The sequence below is a fragment of the Chiloscyllium plagiosum genome, unplaced genomic scaffold, assembly GCF_037043375.1.
Source record: "Chiloscyllium plagiosum isolate Xiang-an unplaced genomic scaffold, Cpla_swu_hap1 HiC_scaffold_9, whole genome shotgun sequence".
Lineage (NCBI taxonomy): Eukaryota > Metazoa > Chordata > Chondrichthyes > Orectolobiformes > Hemiscylliidae > Chiloscyllium > Chiloscyllium plagiosum.
This window is the reverse complement of record NW_028270147.1, coordinates 49,094,536-49,117,579: the sequence shown is the minus strand read 5'-3', so window position 1 is coordinate 49,117,579 and position 23,044 is coordinate 49,094,536. Positions and strand designations below refer to the sequence as shown.

General features: G+C 39.6%; 1 protein-coding gene across 1 annotated transcript in view; it reads right to left on the bottom strand.

Moving 5' to 3' along the window:
* Positions 1-23,044, bottom strand: part of agbl4 (AGBL carboxypeptidase 4) — an 854,548-nt gene that overhangs the window by 94,162 nt on the left and 737,342 nt on the right. Inside the window, exon 11 of the mRNA XM_043699224.2 lies at positions 10,727-10,889. Within this exon, the coding sequence (XP_043555159.1) occupies positions 10,727-10,889 (163 nt within the window). The remainder of the gene's footprint in view (positions 1-10,726; positions 10,890-23,044) is intronic.

Below are 23,044 nucleotides of genomic sequence, written 5' to 3'. Positions count from 1 at the left end.
AGACTGGTCAACATTGTAAGCAGATTTTTAAAGATTTGCTTTTGGGATACGCACGATACTAGTAAGGCTGCATTTATTATTCATTCCTCATTGCCTCATGAAGGCAGCAGTACATTTCATATCTGCAGTAATAAAGTCCAAATACTGAGGCTACTTCTGCAATGGTGTTAGCTGAAGAATTTCTTGACATTAACCATGCAATAAAATATAGTTAGGTAAGGAGGAGAATTTGAGGGATTAATACTACAACATTGGTGATTTCCACAAACAAGGATGGTTATGAAGGTGTAGAAGTGCACTGTACCTTTAAGAGAGTTAAAACCAACAGAACTACCTGACAGTACCAAGTGTCCTGAAAAAAGATATAACGTAACCTTTGGGTCCAACAGTTAGTATAGCTGGTTGCCTAGAGACAAAAAGCAGATTCGAATTAGGCCAATCAGTTTAAATTATATCCCGAAATATTCCAAACTCCAACCAAGTTTGAATTTAGTATACTGACAATCTTAAAATCCAATGGCACAGTCCGATGCTTTGGGGGTATAAGACCAGGGAAAATTGAACATTTGGGGGAGAACTGCCAAGTCTACGACATCTACAAACTGCCCAGAGAATAGCTCTCTTAAAGGTATCTTTATCGATCAGTAACCTGTGAAGCAGAATCCTCAACAAGAAGAAAAGAAGACAGGAATACAGAGAAGAACCGAAAGCTGTCTGGTTTTGAGATAAGACATTTGGTTTTGTAAATCTTAATTGATAGTTTTATCGGACTAGTATTATAGAAGAGAAGGTAAAAGATAGGTTAGAGGAAGGAGTTGTAAATAGTTGTTAGTTAATTATTCCCTGTTATACTTTAAGAAATAAAGTTGTTGATTTTTACTTTAAATAGTTCTTGGCCTCTCGAATTTTCACAGATTACTGCATGGAATAATTCTTTTCTGTGTTGCTGCTTTAAATTAAGCAGGTCGTAACAGGCTGCTGTTAATGATCAATTAATCATTTCACCTATACTTGCCCCACTAAATTGATTTCTTCCCATCTCAACTCTGTTTGTTCTAACCTTATCTGGTCTCTTCCTACTTAAAAGATGCAACTCTTCTGAATTCCGTTAAAAATCACACAACATCAGGTTATAGTCCAACAGATTTAATTGGAAGCACACTAGCTTTCGGAGCGCTGCTCCTTCATCAGGTGATTGTGGAAGACACAATTGTAAGGCACAGAATTTATAGCAAAAATTTACAGTGTGATGTAACTGAAATTATATGTTGAAAAATACCGTCTGTTGAGTCTTTCATCTGTTCGAATACCATGATAGTTTCACTTCTTTCATATGTAAATCACAAAACCTTTTTTAAAGGTTGCATTCTCAGGTTAGCTGTAACAATTCATGTTAGCTCGACAATATGTTGAAGGTGTTAGCCCCCTGTTTTCTCTGTCTATGCCATGATGTTTAGATTGATTCTAATCTAAAAAGTGAGATAACAGAGTTTCACATGAATTCATGCAGTTTTTGAGCAAAGTACAATGTAACTCTGCAAGTACAAATTCACCCCACAAAATATATGTGTTCATGTGGACCTTTGTGTCTGTCTGGGTTGGGGGTTGTGAGTGTGAGAGAGAGCGTATGTGTGTGTGTAGTGAGTGTAGAGTGTCTTAAGTCTGTGAGGGGGTGCATGTGTGAGTGTGGGAGTGTGTCTGAATTCCTACACTATTGTGTGATCACACTGAGATTGTAGGGAGCGGTAAATCTGTCCTTACACTGCTGAACAACAATCTTTTATTATGTATTCAGTTTATTAGTGGCTAGGACAGGGCATCCTTTGAAGCTTACTGGTTCAGTCCTAGTTCCAAGTATGTCATTATCTCAGCAATTATCACTTGATGTTTACCATTCATAATAAAGGATTTACCTGCTATTCTATATCAACCAGTTATACAGTTGCCAGTGTTCAGGGCCTAGCCATCTCCTTCTCACTATGGACATCTAATCCCTCCACAGTGTAATCCCTATCAAATTAAAAGGCACTGCTTCAGGAAGTGATACATGTCCTAGATATGCTTTTTTTAAAACATTTTTCATTAATAGAGCTGTATAATTCAATCCAGCAATTGACAACTCCAATTTTCCATTTCGCAAAAATCATACTCTTGCACCTACTCGGTATATAAGTTGATACGCTCTATGCAGCCATGATATGCTGTACTTTCATTATAATAATTCTTCATTCCATAATTGCATGTTTTCCTGGCTTCTCTGTCATATCTGTTCTTATGATGCATTTCCCTCTAGCATGATCTCCCTTGACTATGTGTATTTGATATGCCAAGCTTCTGCTCTCAACCTTTTCTCCACCTCCTAGAACAACAATAATGTTCTCCTTGTCCTCATCATCTAGTCCACAGTATCCAGCTTCAATGTACAATCATCTGTCATTTCCATTCCTCGGCACAATGCCACCATGAAGTATGCCTTCCTCTCCCCTTTCAAAATTCTAAAGAGTAAGTCTATCCAGGAAACGTGATGTCCTCTTCAATTGCTTACTATATCCTTTCACCTTCCCAAGTCATATTCCCATCCAAGGACAGAAGCTCTTGCCGATTCAAGTAGCTCCTCAATTCTTAATATTTAAAATCTAAAACAAACCTTCCAGGTTAAACAATGATCTATTTATATTTATTACAATTTAGTGTTTACTGTTCACAGTGGGGTCACTCATATGATGGGAAAACAAAATCCAGCTTGAATAATTATGTTGTGGAACACTTCCATTCTGCCTATAAGTGTAAGTTGAAACTTTATTGCTGGAACAGCACAGCAGGTCAGGCAGCATCCAGGGAACAGGAGATTCGACGTTTCGGGCACAGGCCCTTCTTCAGGAAAAGAAGGGCCTGTGCCCGAAACGTCGAATCTCCTGTTCCCTGGATGCTGCCTGACCTGCTGTGCTGTTCCAGCAATAAAGTTTCAACTTTGATCTCCAGCATCTGCAGACCTCACTTTCGCCTATAAGTGTAACACAAGTTTATGATTACTTGTCATTTCAATAGTCCATCCCATTCCTACACTCTGTCTTCACCTTCCGACCTTTCAATAGACATATTGCAGCTTCAGGAATCAACATTGAGCTCAACAATTTCAAATCAGTTGTTGGTAACAATTCCATTATTTCTACTTACTTCTCTTCTATCCTGTCCCCGATGATGAAATCTTGCCTGCCTTCCAGCCTGTTGCAGATCTTCCCTTTGGTTCCCTCCTCTCTGTTCCCAACACTCTCACCCAACCACTACCACCATGGAGCATATTCTCCATTCTTTTTGTTTAAACCTGTTACATATCCAACTTTCTCCAGTTCTGATTATTCACCTGGTAAGTTAATTTTCTTCTGGTGCCAACAGATACAGACATGCTGAGTATTTCCAGCACTTCCTTTTTTCTTTCAGATATCGAGCATCTACAGTATTTTACTTTTGTACATTATCACTCTTGTCCATCTTGGTGATGAAATTTGCAGAGAATCAAGATGAAGTCCAATAATTTAGCAAACTTCAAACAGTATACTATATTATTTCAGGGCTTCTGTGGCACAGTGATAGTGTCCCTGCACCTGAGACCAATAGCTGAGGTTCAAGTCCTACCTGCTTTAGAGATGTGTCATGACACATTGGACAGGTTGATTAAAAATATAAGTGACTTTGTGGTGCAGTAGTAGTGTCCCTATTGCTGGGACAAGATGGCCAGGTTCAAGTTCCACTTGCTCCAGAAATGTGTAATAACATATCTGAACAGGCTGAATGCACTTAAACAGCAACTAATGAACCATTAGATACTACCAGCAAAACTAACGTCATTTACAAGATACCATGCAAGAACTGTAAAAAACACTACATCAGACAAGCTAGCAGGAAACTTGCCACCAGGATAAACACATCGATTTAGATCCTATCTACCTTCCCTTGAAAAGAAAAAATGACATCATTCACCTTAAGAAACCAAGACAACCATGGTTAACAAAGGAACTCAGGAAATGTATCACAGTGGCCAGCAGCAGTGGGAAATCAGAAAATTGGGAAGACAACAAAAACAAACAGATGGTAACAAAGAGATAAATAAGGAAGGAGAGGATCAAATATGAAGGTAAGCTGGCCAGTAATATTAGCAATGATAGTAAAAATACATAAGAAATAAACGAGAAGCAAAAGTAGAGATTGGGCAGCTCCAAATTGATACAGCAAGGCTAGTGATGGGAGATAAGGAAATAGCTGAAGAACTTAATAAATACTTTGTGTCAGTCTTCATAGTGGAAGACATGAGTAATATCCCAACAATTAAGAAGAGTCAAGGGGTAGAGTTGAGTATGGTGGCCATTACAAAGGAGAAAGTACTTGAAAAGCTAAAAGGTTTAAAAATTGATAAATCTCCTTGCCCAAATGGGCTACATCCTAGAGTTCTGAGGGAGGTGGCTGAAGAAATAGCGGAGGCGTTGGTTGTAATCTTTCAAAATTCACTGGAATCAGGGAAAGTCCCAGATATGTGTCCTAGATAAGTATGTACCTGTCAGGCAGGGAGGAAGATATAGAACGTGTGAGCCATGGTTTACTAAGGAAGTGGAATCCCTGGTCATAAGGAAGGCTTATGTTAGGACAAAATGTGAAAACTCAGGGCGCTTGAGGGTTACAAGGAAGTCAGGAAAGACCTAAAAAGAGAGCTCAGAAGAGCCAGGAGGGGACATGAGAAGTTGTTGGTGGCTAGGATCAGGGTTAACCCTAAGGCTTTCCATAGGTAAGTCAGGAATAAAAGAATTATGAGACTTGAATTAGGGCAATCAAGGATAATAGTGGAAAGTTGTGTGTGGAGTCAGAGGATATGGGGGAAGCACTAAATAAATATTTTTCGACAGTGTTCACTATAGAAAATGAAAATGTTGGCGAGGAAGATCAGGGACAGTCAGCACGGTTTTGTGAAGGGTAGGTCATGCCTAACGAATCTTATTGAGTTTTTTGACAAAGTGACCAAACAGGTAGATGAGAGTAAACCGGTTGATGTGGTGTATATGGATTTCAGCAAGGCGTTCGATAAGGTTCCCCACAGTAAGCTATTATACAAAATGCAGAGGAATGGGATTATGGGAGACATAGCAGTTTGGATCAGTAATTGGCTTGCTGAAAGAAACAGAGGGTTGTAGTTGATGGAACATGTTCATCTTGGTGTCCAGTTACTAGCGGCGTACCACAAGGGTCAGTGTTGGGTCCACTGCTGTTCGTCATTTTTATAAATGACCTGGATGAGGGCTTAGAAGGATGGGTTAGTAAATTTGCGGACGACACTAAGGTCGGTGGAGTTGTGGATAGTGATGAAGGATGTAGTAGGTTGCAGAGAGACATAGATAGGATACAGAGCTGGACTGAGAGGTGGCAAATGGAGTTTAATGTGGACAAGTTTGTGGGCGGCACGGTGGCACAGTGGTTAGCACTGCTGCCTTGCAGCGCCAGAGACCCGGGTTCAATTCCCGACTCAGGCGACTGACTGTGTGGAGTTTGCACGTTCTCCCCGTGTCTGCGTGGGTTTCCTCCGGGTGCTCCGGTTTCCTCCCACAGTCCAAAGATGTGCAGGGTCAGGTGAATTGGCCATACTAAATTGCCCGTAGTGTTAGATAAGGGGTAAATGTCGGGGTATGGGCGGGTTTCGCTTCGGCGGGTCGGTGTGGACTTGTTGGGCCGAAGGGCCTGTTTCCACACTGTAATCTAATCTAATCTAAAAAAAAAGTGTGAGGTGATACACTTTGGCCGGAGTAATTGGAATGCAAAGCACTAGGCTAATGGTAGGATTCTTGGGAGTGTAGATGAGCAGAGAGATCTCGGTGTCCATGTATACAGATCCCTGAAATTTGCCACCCAGATTGACAGGGTTGTTAAGAAGGTTTTGGCCTTTATTAATAAAGGGATTGAGTTCCGGAACCAGGAGGTTATGTTGCAGCTGTACAAAGCTCTGGTACGGCCACACTTGGAGTATTGTTTACAGTTCTGGTCACCGCATTATAAGAAGGATGTGGAAGCTTTGGAACGGGTGCAGAGGAAATTTACTAGGATGTTGCCTGGTATGGAAGGAATGTCTTACGAGGAAAGGCTGAGGGCCTTGAGGCTGTTCTTGTTAGAGAGAAGAAGGTTGAGAGGTGACTTAACAGAGACATACAAGATAATCAGAAGGTTAGATAGGGTGGACAGGGAGAGCCTTTTTCCAAGTATGGGGACAGCAAACACGAGGGGACACAACTTTAAAGTGAGGGGAGATAAGTATAAGACAGATGTCTGAGGTAGTTTCTTTACTCAGAAAGTAGTAAGGGTATGGAATGCTTTGCCTGCATCGGTAGTAGATTTGCCAAATTTAAGTGCATTTAAGTCGTCATTGGACAGGCAAATGGGCATACATGGAATAGTGTAGGTGGGATGGGCTTCAGATTAGTATGACAGGGCGGCGCAACATCGAGGGCCGAAGGGCCTGTACTGCGCTGTAATGTCCTATGTTCTATGATTGGAAAATCGCTGTTGTAACCCCCTAGTTCAAGAAAGGATCAAGACAGAAGATGAAAAATTATAAGCCAATCAACCTAACCTCGCTTGTAGGTAAGACTTCTAGAATCCATTGTTACGGACGAGATTTCTAAATGCTTGGAAGTGCAGGGTTGAAATGGAACAAGTCAGCATGGATTTAGTAAGGGGAGGTCGTGCCTGACAAACCTGTTAGAATTCTTTGAAGAGGTAACAGTAGGTTAGACTAGGGAAACCCAGTGGATGTTATCTACCTAGACTTCCAAAAGGCCCTTGATAAGATGCTTCATGGGAGGCTGCTGAGTAAAGTGAGGGCCCATGGTGTTCAAGGTGAGCTACTGGCATGGATTGAGAACTAGCTGCCTGACAGAAGGCAGAGAGCTGGGATAAAATGTTCTTTTTTGGAATGGCAGCTGGTGACAAGTGGTGTCCCGCCGGGTTCAGTGTTGGGACCGCAGCTGTTCACTTTATATATAAATGATCTGGACGAAGAGACTGGGGCATTCTGGCGAAGTTCACTGCTGATATTAAGTTAGGCAGACAGGCAGGTGATTCTGAGGAGGTTGGGAGGCTACAGAAAGATTTAGGCAGTTTAGGAGAATGGTCCAGAAAATGGCTGATGAAATTCAATGTGAGCAAATCTGAGGTCTTGAACTTTGGGAAAAAGAACACAGGCATGGACTATTTAATAAACAGTGAGAAAATTCATAAAGCCAAAGTACAAAGGGATCTGGGAGTGTCAGTACAGGATTCTCTAAGGGTTGACTTGCAGGTTGAGTCTGTGGTTAAGAAACCAAATGTAATGTTGTCATTTACCTCAAGAGAGTTGGAATGTAAAAGCAGTGATGTGATACTGAGACTTTATAAAGCTCTGGTTAGGCCCTATTTAGAATACTGTGTCTAGGTTTGGGCCCCATACCTCAGGAAGGACATACTGGCACTGGAGAGTGTCCAGCGGAGATTCACACGGATGATCCCTGGAATGGTAGGTCTAACATACGATGAATGGCTGAGGATCCTGGGATTGTATTCATTAGAGTTTAGAAGGTTGAGGGGAGATCTAACAGAAACTTACAAGATAATGCATGGCTTAGAAAGGGTGGATGCTGGGAAATTGTTTCCATCAAGCTGGGATACTAGGACTTGTGGACACAGCCTTAGATTTAGATGGGGTCAATTTAGAACGGAAATGAGGAGACATTTCTTCAGCCTGAGAGTGGTGGGCCTGTGAAATTCATTGCCACAGAGTACAGTGTAGACCGGGACGTTAAATGTCTTCAAGGCAGAGATTGATAAATTCTTAATCTCGCAAGGAATTAAGGGATACAGGGAGAGTGCAGGTAAGTGGCATTGAAATGCCCATTAGCCATGATTGAATGGCAGAATGGACTCGATGGGCTGAATAGCCTTACTTCCACTCCTATTTCTTATAGTCTTGTGGTCTAATGGTATACATATCTTTATTCATATCAATGGCAATACTTCATCATCACTCTGTCAATGTAGGCTGTGAAAGGATAAGCCCTGCAGCAAAGATACAGTTGATACCTTTGTGATTCCATTGGGATTAGACAGGCCATTATATTTTTCCATTAGTGCTGTTAGTACATTTATGTGTGAATACACGAGTGCTAAAATGTTTAATAAATAAATAATTGACCAGATATTTTGTGAACTGTCACTCTTTCACTGTTATCTGATATTCAAAAGCCAAATAAACAAGCTAGTTTATTCTTCTCATGTCTGTTGGTATCTGAAATGTCTCCAACACTCCAACTCCTATCCATGTCACTAGTTATGGAACTAGTATTAGGAGTGGGTGAAGGGGAGTGATTTGGCTCCCCTCCATTCATGGTTGGCCATAACAAATGTTTATATTTGTTTTCCAACATGTGGCTATCCCTCTCACTCATAAAAATATAGTTTACCCACTGTAGCAGTAAGAGGCCAATTACAAGGTCGTCTTGAATGAAAGACAGAGCAATTTTATCATGTGCTGACTCTGAGAAAAAAATAATAACAATGCAATGTTAAGCAAACAGGTACCAGTTAAAAAGGGATAGTATCAGTACAAAAGGAAGATGAAAGAATATGCAGTTTACAGAACTTGGGATGTTGGGAGGGATAAGGTTTTAACCTGAGACTTCAGATGTTTAATTGGTGTCCTGAAACATCAGCATTGGCAAATATTTCAGTTATCTTTGGTATTCTTGGTTAACTAACCTTTTAGCTTGAGGCCCCATCTTGGCCTCTTCTGCCACTTCTAAATGGTTCAACACCAAGTTTCCACTGCTATTGTCAGGTTTACTGGACTAAAATACTCATTTCTCAATTTCGTCAAGCAGTCAGAAATGTTATACATATTTATCACTAAAGACTTGTTAGGATGCTCAAAGTTATCATCAGTTTTCATTAATATTAATATTCTACTGCGAAAGTGTAAACATTCTGAGCATCCAGTGGAAACTGGAGTATCCGGTGGAAACCCATGCAGACAAGGGAGAACATGCAAACTCCACCCAGACAGTCGTTCAAGGATGGAATCAAACCCAGCTCACTGGCGCTGCACTGCTCGAATCTAAGTTGAAAACTTGACTCAACATCGTGGCTTACTGTGCTGTGAAAGATGTTATTTTTCAGTTTGGAGACTTAAAAATGGGGCACATCTACGTTTGCGGGGAGAAGTAAAAGAATCAGATCACACTGTGCAAAGGTGAGCAGTGGAGTTTTTCCAAGTGACCTGTTCAATATTTATCCCTCAACTAATATCACTACAATAGATTATTAGCTCATTATCACATCTGTATTTTGTGGACCATTGCTGTAGGCTAATTTGTTACTCCTTTTCTATGTTACAACAGTGATTACAGATTACAACAGTTCCAAAGCATTTTGGCAGTCCTTGAGTTCTTTGTGAAGGTGGGGTTTCAAAATGATGCACATGTTGGGCAAATGATAGTAGAGTCTGGGGTGGGCCATTTAAACGTCAATGATAATGATATGATATTTCCCAGAACATGTCCAACCAGAACTGGCAATCCTATTAAAAGACCCAATTATTGAAAACAGCAGTTATGATCCACATTATCCAAATTTTAAATGGGCTCTATGCCATTTTATGAAAATGTACAAAAGTTACAAGTTTACAAGCTGTATAAACACAAAGTCTTCTGGCTTGCAAGTTGTACAATACTATCGTGTGAGAGAATCAAACTTATAATATTATAGTTTTTCATCACCCCTCATATTTAGTTGTTGCTCTTTCACTATGAGTACACAATTGCAGCTAATTTGTACTATAAAGTTGTGTCATGAAACTTTTCCAGCAGTATTTTAAAATACAGTATTTTTGAAGTGGAGTCTCTGGTATAATGTAGATAATGTAATAATTAATTGTACATAACAATCTCCTACAAACAGCGATTGGATAATAATGAATTAATCTTCTTGTTTATCTTGATTTTTGGAGATGTATTTGCCAGAACATCAGGAATAACTCTCTATCTTTTGAAATAGTGCCATGAAATATTTTATGCCTACTGAAGAGACCAAATGGAGCCTCAGATTAATATGTCAATTGAAAGTCTCCCTCAGTGACTGTACAGAAGAATAAACTTACAATTTTGTAGTCACGTCTGTGAAGTGAAACCACAAACTTCAATGAGGAAACGACAAACTTCAACGAAAGTGTGCTGCCATGTTTGAATTGCACAACAGACCAGATTCAGATGAAAGGAGAGTTCAGAAGTGATTGTAGAAATGGACAAAGTTAAGAGAATGAGGGGAAGGGCTATGAAGAGATCTAAACATAAGGAAAATATTTTTACACATGGAGGCACTGGAGCCAATGCAATGAAATACCAATGTAAGAATAATGTTAAGACAGACAGGTTTTCTAACCCTCCACTCAAGTTGATAAGTTGCGTCAAGCAGTGTTTTGTGATGAATCATTAATTTGTTTTAAAGTCTGGTTTAGATGTACAATAATGTTTGATCACTTCATTTCAGGAAGATATTTTCACACAGCAACTTTAGTAATCAAGTGTCTATGAACTGAAGATGATTCATTGATAACTCTTACCTTTTGCACTTGGACAATCTCATGATCACATTCTCCTAATAATAACACAGTTCACCAATAAGATAACAACTAAATAAGGTCTTTACATTAAAAGGATACAGGCTTCTTCTGTATAAGGAACTGTGCTGGTAGTTCCTCCTACCACATAACTGTAAAAGGAAACTTCCAGTGTGTAGCAGTAGGAGGTGTCATCCAGAAGACCACCAAGGAAGCGACGTCCTGTGCCTGCCTTCACTGCATCTCGGTTAAAGCAAGTACTGGACTAAAAATGAAACATGTGAAAATTAAAAACTTAAAACAAGACAATAAAAATAATTTTATCGCCACAACAGTTGTTTTGTGGAGCACTACACTGCCAGAAACATTCACATTGTTGTGAAATCAATGGCAATTGAATCATATTGTCTTGTAACAAAAATATCCCTGTTGCAGGATTCCTTTACTATTACTTTTAAATGATAGAATTTGAAGACATTGTAGGTGTCTAAATTTGACAGCCCCTCAAACAAGCTGCAGGGATTGCAGTCTGTGATTAAAGTATCCCCGTTGACTGCAATGCAGGCAGCATGTCAGCTCTATACTTTCTGTTTTTTAAACTATTTCGGTGTCCAGCCAGTACTGCCTGTGTTGTTCATTGAAGGATCCTGAGCAGGGGTGGGGGGAAATATTGTGAGTGCTAATAGCTTCCTTGCATTTCTTAAAGAGAGGTGCATTGGATTGGAACAGGTGCTGGCAGTCGTTTAGAAAATTAAGCTGATCTGGGAACCATTAGATAATGGAACAAAGTAAGAACACACAGAATTCAAGGGGGGGGGGGGGTCTTGGTGGAAAAGTTGGTAAGTAGTAGAGATGTTGAGTAACACTGAGAAGCTTCTGGCATTATCAGGTGTGAAGTCCTGAGGGCTTCCTGCAAGACATTCAGTGACCTCACGAGTAGTCAAGTTCATTGAATGCATCTTCAAATGCTGTATCCCTCCAATTGCATGCTGGCCTCACACACTGCTCAATTCGCCACCCATTTAAAACTTACCTACTAACAATCTCTGACAATCAGGACTCATGTTATTCATTTGCTGCACTGTTTCCTCACACATTGAATACTGCTGTAAGTCTTACACCCATGTTTTACAGCTTATAAATGCTCAACAATGACAGGTAAATATTCAACTTTAGCAGAGGTGCAAACAGATCAGACCAAATAAATGACAAACCTTTTTCGTAATTTCAGGATAAGATTAGATTCCCTACAGTTTGGAAACAGGCCCTTCGGGGGCTGTGTTCAAAGAAGATTGAATTTAAATCATAAACATTAGATTACATTGTTGTTTGGTTTTGCTAAGCTGAAGATACAGTATTAATAATACATTGTTAATTTTTGTCTGAGCTATAAACCTTGTTATCTGATATTTGTTATTCTAAAAGTTTGGTTAGGAATTATTGGGGTAATTTTGAGGATCATTGAATATTTTAATTTTACTGTGTTATGAATACAGGGATAGGGATGCTGATTTGATGTGGCTTGCTGTGCCATGTCTTAACAAGAGTTAATAAGTTAACACTCTTAACAGTTCACAGAACTGTTTGAGTTCTGAAGAAGAATCATATCAGACTTGAAACATTAGCTCTGTTTCTCTCTCCATAGATGCTGCCAGACTTGCTACATTTCCCCAGCATTTTCTGTTTTTACTTGAGGTTCCACATAAATTCTGCTGTAGAGAACTTGGATGAACACTTCAATGGGGCAGACTCCAGAGAAACAGTGATGGATATGTATGAAAAGATGCTTAATCCAATGGGAAACCTGCTAAAAAGCCTGCAGTCAATGAAGAAACATGAAGAGCCTAGTAATATCTTGGCAAAAGTCTTTGTGCAGAACCTGGAACTGATGTTCTCACCTGGAAGTGGTGGCCAATCATGAGTACCCTTGCACTCCAATCCATAGAGGCATAGAGCCTGAGAGGTCTACAACACATGAAAAGGTTCAGCCCATTGAATTTGTGCTGGTCAAAAACATCCACCTAACTATTCTAATCCCATTTTCCAGCACTTGACCTACAGCCTTTTATGCCTTCACAATACAAGACTACACATAAATACTTCTTAAATGTTATGAAGGTTTTTGCCTCTACCACATTTGCAGGCAGTGAGTTCCAGATTCCCACCACCCTCTGGGTGAAAAATTATTCCTCACATTCCATCTAAACTTGCTACATCTTAAAGTCAATCTAGAGCCCGGTCATTGAACCCTCTACTAGGGGTAAAGTTTATTCCTAACACCTCTATGTCCGTCATAGTTTTGTACATCTCCCCCACCAACATCCCTACTCCTAGGGAAACAGTCCCAGTCTCTCTTTATAAGTAAATGCTCCAGCCCAGGCAACATCCTGGAAATTTTCCTCTGCATCCCTCCAGAGCAATCACATTCCTCCTATAATAATGTAGCATCTGATCAACGATATCTCTGCGTCTATTGCAACACAAGTCGAAGAATACACATGTCTGGGAACTGCAGTAGAATCTCAGACTAAGGTTATGAGAAGTCAGCTTGCATCCACACAATATCAGACTTCAAACAAAATGGTTGTGAATTACAGAATGTGAAGGGAATTGGAGAGTCTCACAGCAGTCCAACAAACTGTCCCCTAACATACTTCAAGATTGTTGAGGCATGTTCTGGGGGCAAGTCAGGTTTCTGTGGAGCTGTCCTCCATTTATTCTCCCACACCTTCCATTCAGCCAGCCAGCTCATCCCAGCCATGCTGAGATGATGCTGTTCATAGTTGGGGTACAATTGTGCCAGCAATTGATGACAGATTCCATGAGGACATGCTTCTTGAAGCACAGATCCTCCTTACATTGCTCCTCATTGAAATTAATATTCAACCTATTATATACAGTAGTTGATTCCTTAAAGTAGCACTTGTGAGCAGTTGGGCAGAACTTGGAGTCCTCACATTTGGTGAACACATATTTAATGCTGATTGGTGGGCATATCCAAATGACAAGTACTCCAGATCCGAATTTTACAGGGTCCATATATTTTGTATCTGCTTGAAAATATTGTCCAAAATATATATTTCTTGGAGTTGACAAGATTCATGAAAATGTTATATTTACTAAACAAGCAAAAGACAGAAAAGTTTGTGCATTGTCAGCTGACACAACAAATCTGTATGCTGGGTAGCTCAACTCACTTTCACCAACATTGCTTGTTATGTATGTGATCTGTATTACATATTGATTTAACTTCCATAGACTCAAAATAGGTGTTCCACATCTCATCTGTGTCAATTTTCATTGAAACAGGACATGAAGATGAAATATTACTGTGCTATTGTGGAATATTTGTTCCAGTGAAACTTCCAGATACAAATAATAGATGACAAAAGTATTTAATCTATAACTCTGTCTTTTGTTGTGCTTTGATTGTTTATATATCTCGCCATTTCTAGTTACCAACAGAAGATCCAAAAAGTTTGATAATTATTAACATCAACAATTGTTTGAAATAAAGCAGGAGAGGGAGGAGTTACCTATTGCTGGACTGTTAATTCAGGGCCTCAGTTAATGTTCTGGGGACACAGGTTCAAATTCCACAGCAGATGGTGGAATTTGAATTCAATAAAGGAAAATTGGAATAGCAAGTCAAATGATAAGCATGAACCTTTTGCCAATTATCAGGAAAAACCCATCTGATTCAAAAATGCCTTTTACAGAAGAAAACTGCCATCTTTACCTAGTCTGGTCTACATATGACTTCAGACCCACAGCAATGCAGTTGACTCTTGGCTGTCTGATGGGCAATAAATGTTAGCCTAACCAGTTTCACTTCATCCCATCAATGAATAAAAAAATGCTAAGTAAACAATTCTCCTGTACCAATATAAAATAAGGTTGACATTTTAGTGAACTGAACCAGAGCAGAGTTACGATATTACACAGTTATAGTTATTATGATCCGAGCAACTATTTTGATTAACATTTTATATTCATTCTATCCATCGTTTCTCAATAATTGCTAGTTTTTTGGTAATATTGTGACATATTCAATTGCAAGAAAATTTTATGCTCTAACCCAGGGGTGGGGAACCTGTGGCCTTAAGGCTGCATGCGGCCTTCTAGGCCATTGTGTGTAGCCTTTTGAATGAATCCAAATTTTGCAGAACAAATCTTTTATTTTTTATTAATATGTTTTTCTCGTCCTTTATTATTTTTATTTTAATCTAAAAATGAATGAATTTAAAATACCAGAGAGTAAGAGAAATACAATGAAAGGTTCTCTGACTTTGAGAATCATGACATCACACTCAAATTAGCATTTCAATCTCACCTAGTTGATGTCTCCAAGGCTCCTAAAGAACTACAGATGAATTGATAGAGCTCTCAGAAGATGACATTTTAAAGTCCTTATTTGACGATAAGAAAGATCTGATTGAAATATGGAAAAATGCAATAGAATACCCATGCCTTCGGCAACATGCACGAAAAATGCTTTCTTGCTTTTCAACCACTTATTGCTGCTATTCTACATTCTCGTACTTAACCAAAATCAAGACGCCCTTAAGGTCACAAATGACGGATACCCATCTAGAGGATCAGCTAAAACTGCAGACACCCATGCTGCAACCAAATATTCAAATGCTTTCCTACAAAAAGCAGTCACAACAAAGTCATTAAAAGGTTAGTTAACTTTAGAATTAACATTTTTTTTCATTTTTTTAGTTAGTTAGTACAAAGTAGTTAGATTTTTACAAAATAATGTGAATTTCAAAGAATATATAATTGAAGTTTATTGGATGCAGCCTTATTAGATTACAACTAACATAATGCGTCCTTCCAACATGAAAAGGTTCCCCACCTCTACTCTAACCTAAAAGCAACATATAAATCCTGTCAATAATCGGATTATCAGAAGACATCGAAAGAAATTATGCAGATCAACTCAGTTTCTTTAATGTGATAAGACATTTCTATTAGAGTGAAAAATTGTATTAATCTAACCCCAAAAAAATATTTAGTTTGTTACTTAAATAATAGCTATTTAGAAACTATGAGATATAAATTCAAATGATGGCACAAAGTTATGATATCAGATTGAGTGGTGATTACATTAGTTACATAGATATTCAGTTTCAATGTAATCCACAGAACAGAACATGTTACATTTTAGTGGCCTATTTTGTGAAAGACGTTAAATGAATTTTCATCTCAAAAGATTTTGAATATGAAATACCAAACATGTCTTAAATCATACTCTTATAATCTGAATATTCAATTTTGTTTCAATATATAATTTCTGGAGGAAAATCTTTAAACTGTTTATTTCTTAGTTACACAAAATGAAAGTAAAACTTCTTCAAATTATATACCTGTGCTATAACTGATTACCATCATGTGACAAACCATTTTCACAGTTGTTGCCCAAATTATCTCCTGACAGCCACAGTTTTGAGTAAGTTATACTAGAAGGCATTTTCTCAAAAAATATTGCCCTCTTAGATTTTAAGCCTGACCACACATTTGGTTTGTTAAATTATGCTGGAGCTTTCCCTGAAAGTCAACCTAACCCAAGGGGATAATAACACAAAAAGTAAATACATTTGTTATCTAGCAACTGTTGAAATTCATTTTAAGTAAAAGGGGTATCATGAATTTTATAACATTACTCAATGTGGTTTATTAGACTACAAGTGATATGTTATTTATGTCAGAAAACAACATTTTCAAAAAATATTCATAGTAGGCATCAAAGTCATACTAGCTATAACAATGACTGTGGCGGCACAGTAGCTCAGTGGTTACCACTGCTGCCTCACAGTGCCAGGGAAATGGGTTTGATTCCACCCTTGGTTGACGGTGTGGAGTTTGCAATTCTCCCTGTGTCTATGTGGGTTTCCTCCGGTGCTTTGGTTTCCTCTCTTAGTTCAAAGATGTATACGTTAGGTAGATTGACCATGCTAAATTGCCCATTGTGTCCAGGGTGGGTGGATTAGCCATGAGAAAAGTAGGGAGGGGGTGGGTCTGGGTGGGACGCTCTTTCGATGGTTGGTGTGGGCTGAATGGCCTGCTTCCATATTGTCAGGATTCTATGATTTCTATGAAAATTAACCTGTGAACATTTAAACACATAGACCAATAATTATTGGGCAGCAATTAAAACAGAAAATTCCAGTTGATTGAAAGATATGATGGAGAACTGCTTTAATGCTTCTTCAAGCATATTAGAGTGAAATCCAGATACATGGGGATCACAATAAGGGTTAGAATATTCTGAACTCATACAAGTCAAATACTTGAGCAGCTCAATGCTTGTCATGGTTGCATTATGATTAATCTAATCTCCATGACATCCTTATTCTTTTTAAGTTATTACAACATTGAACTGGACAATGCAATACGATATGAAAACCGACATACTTATTTTGAAAAAGAATTCTCTAAATAATTTCAAACAAGATAAGGTAATATTAATTTGGATACAGTGCTAGTAACAATTTACAATATAAAGCAGTCTTCAATATGTCTATTCTGTGATCCACAGTAAACTAACTGATGATATATCATGTTTTAAACTGGTCTTCTCAGTATGACACCTAGGTGCTTTTAACCTGATTGTTATTAGTCAAATAGCTATGTTGTGCATGCCTCCAACTAGGTGGCTGCACAGAGCACTTCTCTAACCCTGTGTCTGCACTTTGAACTCCTCCAGCCATGTGATTAAATGCTGAATTCCCAGCCTGGTGGATGCACACTGCAATCCTCCAGTATTGTGACTGTATACTGCAATCCTCCAGCTCTTTGGGTGCATTCTGGATTCCTCCAGTACTGTGACTGTATACTGCAGTCCTTGAGTACTGCGGCTGCACACTGTACTCCTCCAGTACTTTGATTGCACACTACACTCCTCCAGCCCAGTTACTGGACTCAAAATGGTAACTCTGCTTTCTCACCACAAGTGCTGACAGATATGCTGAGTTTCTCCAGCAATATTTGTTTATTTCCAATCTCCAGCTTTCACAGTTCTTTGATTTATTACAGTTATACACAATGGCTCGCCACCAAAGGCAGCAAGCACATTTGGGAAATGGTAGGAGGCACTATCTCAGCAGCATTCTCCGTATGTTCAAGTATGAGTATTTAAATGCAAATGAGGAACTTTTCACTTTTAAAATATCCAATATTCAATTTGCATCATGTTAATATATAGGTCTTAGAAACAACTTAATCCCTGTAGAATGTTAGCAATCTACTCCTTGTTGGCACACTAATACTATTTGCTGTGTGCTGGCACAGCAGATAGAAATGATTTATACCAACTACCTACACATAAAATTCTGCACAAAAAAATCTGGAATTCTTTCCCAAACTGTTTCTGCATTTTTACCTCATGCCTGCCCTCTTTAAAGCACACTTTAAGATATATTTTTTCAATTGAGTTTTTGGTCATTTATCCTATTATCTCCTTTCACGGATTGATATAAAATTTTGTTTGTTAAGCTATTTGTGAAGCACATTAGGAGATTTTATCACATTGAAGCACTTTGTAAATTGTTGATGATATTGCCTGAAAGATCCAATGGTCATTACTGCATGAGGTCCTGGTAGAACTATGTAAGGCTCAGCTCTTGGAAATTAGCCTGGGTCTGCACAACGAGTTCACACCAGAATAGGGAGGCTCAATATTCAGTGAATGGATCTTCATTGGATGTGTTAGGCTGAAATCAGGACTATTTCATATGTGGAGGGTGAATCAGACAACTTTAATTTCTACAAATTTCAAATTACTCGATTACTATTTTCTTGACATCTAACTTCTTTATCTAAAAAAAATACAGACTGGTATCAACATGCTTTTTCCTATGGTCCAGCATCTGTGTACAGGGCTTTTAATGTCACTGTCAACCTTGTGTTCAGTCAACAGGAAGTAGCTGGCTGTTGAGTGTAATATATAGATGAAGTTTCCCTTGCCTAAAGGCAAAATACTACACTTCAGTGATTTGTTCAATGTAACAGTGAACTTCAAATCTATCTGCATGGGCTTTTGCAAGAGCTTCAATTTGCATATTAAACAATCAATAGCACCCGCTAAAGTCTTGGTACCGGCCATTATTAATGAAAGCTGTCAAAATATTCTAGTAAGATATACAGAATTTTGCAAATATTCATTCAAGAGATAAAGATGAAATATAAATGTTCCTCTGGTCTTTTAGTAATGCATTTTACTCTAACTTTGTTGCAGGAAAGATATTTTACTTTTGGACACAATATAGTTCATTACTTTGAGTACAGCATAATTTTTAAGAAGATGATATTCTTGAATATGAAGCTAATTCTGAATCTAATAGCACCGGAACTCTCTGCCCTGCCTTCCAACCCCGATCCCATCTGCAAGATGTTAGGATAAAGGAACATGAGACTAGGGTATGAGAAGGATTTTCCTTTTCAGATTCAGGATTTTGCAGTCATGGTTACAATGAGCTCTTGGTGGCACTCAGTGCCTGATAAAGGGCCCTGAAATCAGGAAGGGCTGAGTCTACTGAGAGACACCAACTTGCCCTTGCTGAGCATTCTCCTAAACACACTAAACATTGGATCTGACAGGCAATATCAACAACAATATACAAAGTGCTTAAATGTGGTAAATTGACCATTGGCTCAACATTTTTTGATTAGAAAATGGCTGCCTGAGTGAAGTCCTGTTTAAAACCCGGGTGTTTTTCAGGAAGGTCTAGAGACCATCAAAGGAGTCAAAGCCGCTTGCATATTGACCAGGAAGCAATTCCATGATTCTGTAAGGCCCACCCAGTGCCATTTATCTTATGGGCAAAACTGGATGCAGAATTCAGTAGAGTGGAAAGTGATGGAATCATCAAATCAATCCAGTTTGCAGAATGGCTAGCACCAGCCATACCAATTGTGAAGCCCAAAGGTTGGTTGTCCTTTGTGTGGATTTTAAATAAAGAGTAAACCGCTTTTTGCAGCTCAATAAATACCCAATCCCTCCCATAGAGGATTTGTACAGAAAGCTGCAAGAGGGGCTTTTTGTCATGAAGCTGGACATGAGCCATCCGTACTTGCAATTGCAGTTCGATGAAGTTTCCCAGAAGCAGGCTACAATTAATACCTCATAAGGGTTTGTACCAATATATGACACTGCCATTTGGGGTATCGTCAGTCTGTGCAATTTTTCAGCGGACGATAGAGAACATTTTACAAGGTCTATCTCAGGTCACCATTTATCTAGACGATGTACTAATAACAGGTAAGACAAATAAGGAGCACTTAAAGAACTTGGGCATAGTCCTTAAATGTTTCTCCCAAGTGGACGAATGCCTTCAAAATGAAAACTTTGTGTTCTAGGCACCCCAAGTAACCTACTTGGGCTACAAGGTCAACAAGACCGGGTTACACCCATTGAAAGATTGAAGTAAGGACAACCAAAAGTGCCCCAACTCCCATGTCTGTACTAGAGTTTAGTCCTTTCCTTGGGCTTGTGAATTATTATGGAAAATTCATACATAACCTTGTCTCCATCCTGGCATCTTTGCATCAACTCTTAGGGTCAGCCTTGGAAACAGTTGTGTAGTAAAGCCATAGGTTTCAGGGAAGTGAAGAAACAGCTATCATCCTCTGACATGTTGGCACACTACGCTCCCAAGCAAGATCTGGTATTGACATGTGATGCCTCCCCATATGGCATTAATGTAGTACCAGCTCATAGGTGCCCCAATGGAGAGCAATACTCAAAGCATATGCTTCCAGGACTTTGGCTAATGCTGAGCGTAAATATGTCCAGATAGAAAAGGAAGATTTAGCAGTCATATTTGGAGTCAGGAAGTTCCACCAATATCTTTATGGACGTAGGTTTGTAATGCAGTCTGTTCTGATATAACACAATAGTTCCGTACCTGTGCGATCCCCGTTATAAGAAAATCGCGTAATGGCAGCACCATTTAAATCAGTGGGGCCAGAATTGCGTTATAGCCAATACAGGAAACAAAAGTACACATCGTACAAATAATGGTCCAAATTCTTCAATTGCCTTACAGCCTATTTGCATTGAAGAAACAAGTGTTATGGCAGAACAGACTATAATAATGGACCACAAACCACTGCTAGGTCAACTTAAAGAGGACAAGGTAGTGCTGCCCTTAGGTTCAGACTGATTTCAGTCGTGAGTGCTAATATGAAGTGAATATAATTACAAGTTGGTGCACCATCCGGGAGGCCAAGTAGCAAATGTGGATGCATTGAGCTGCCTCCCGCTGACAGATACACCACTGGTGATACCACCACTGGAGAAGCCACTAATGGTTTTAAATTTTCTGGACACGCATCCAGTCACAGCTGACAATATCAGACTTTGGGCACGGAAAGATTCGGTTCTGCCAAAACTGAAACAGCTGGTGGTCTTGAGTGAAACCAAAGGTCTGTCACAATCATGATTGAAACCTTTTTGGACTTGGAGAGACCAGATCACAGTAGTGGATGGCATATTATTATGGGGAGCAAGAGTGATTGGCCCAAGCAAAGGTTGCCATCAGATACTGGCTGAACTGCACTAGTATCATCCAGGGATTTCCAAAATGAAGATATTGGTGTGGGAAATTATGTCTGGCAGTCAGGATTGGATGCAGATGTTGCCATATATTTAGGACAATGCCCAGAGTATGAATAAGGACAAGAATTACTGCCAACAGCTCCCCCACATTCGAGAGAATGGCCAGTAAACACTGGGACTCGGTCACACATCAACTATGGAGGTGCTTTCATGAGCTCAATCTTCTAAGTCATTGTGCCACTTAAAGTGGCTGGATATGCACAGGGTTCATTCGCCAAATCTGGCATGACAACATAAAAACTGTGTACAGCTTTTGCAATACACGGATTCCTGGAAGTATTGGTCACAGATAACAGCCACCGTTTACCAGCAGGGAATTTAAGTACTTCTGAAGTTGAATGGTATTTAACATTTAAGGACATCTCCATACCATCCATCATCCAATGATCTGGCAGAAAGTGCAGTCCAACTTTCAAGGCAGGTCTAAAGAAACTACAGCTTCACTAGATACTAAACTGCTCTAGTTCCTATTTAATTCTAGGACCACCCCTCACACAACTACAGAGATAGCTCCAGCACAGTTGCTAGTGGGGAGAAGACACTGCAGCACCTTAAATGTGATCTTTCCAGACCTGGGGGAGCCAGGTGGGGGGAACAGCATCAGAAATGCCAATGCCGGACTCAAGATTCTGGTCAGCGAGAGAGACAGTTGAAACAAAGCTTGATGCAGGAACCACAGGAATATCCCTGCGTGGGTAAGAAGCAGTCACATATAAACGACGAGAAAGTTTGGACTGCACATGCTGGAGATCAGAGTTAAAATGTGTGGTGCTGGAAAAGCACAGCTGGTCAGGCAGCATCTGAGGACAGGAGAGTCGATCTTTCGAGGGTAAGCTCTTCATCAGGAACCTTCATCAGGAAGAGCTTATGCTCAAAACATTGACTCTCCTGTCCTCAAATGCTGTCTGACCGGCTGTGCTTTTCTAGCACCACACTTTTTGATTCAAGTTGGTGTGAACAAACACATAGATCATATGAAAGCTGCAAACTCGCAGTGGTGTGTGACCAAAATGTGCCCAGTTCCTCAACAGCCTTTCCAACTATTCTGGAATCCGTGGGTTCGTCCTCCCCATCAAGTACTGAAGAGACCTTGGAATCTGAGATGGACAGAGCCAATGTTTCCACCTTGAAGTCTTTGCCACCTGAAGAAGAGAATGAATTTCTCCAAGATGCTCTGGGTGCAAGATGCAAGATACCATATGTTACACGCCTTCTGTATCAGAGGCAGAGTTGGAGGAACCTGACCTGGATGACTCAAGTTTCAGTACAATGGTAGATGCTTTATTACTGGACAGCCGGCGAGAGATTTCAAAATGTCCCCAAAGTAGCCGTGTGTCTACTTGTGGTGACACTTCTCCACAAATCTCTGTCCTACACACAGAGACAGTATACCTTATAGGAATTAAACAAAAGGTTTATCAGTCACATGGGCGATTGTCATCACATAGTTTAAAGTAGGTAATTATTAATTTACAAAGCTTGATGAATGTCGATGTCCTGTGATAACGTATGAATGTATTACAGAAACTGATTATCATATTCTTCATGATTATGTGTTGCTGGGAAGAGATTAAGGCAGAGGGTTTTGCCTGCTGTAAATGGGGGATTCACATACCTATGCTAATATGGAGGGGAAATAAGACAATGGGAGCTGGAGGCAGTTTAACAGGGCTGGGGACATGGCTTTCAGTCTTGTCTGAAAAGGGCAAATCCCTCTGTCTCAGGCGACAGGGGGAATCCAGATGTGTGGTTCCGCTAGGCTCCATTTCTGAGATACAGTCAGCCTCCCCCCTACT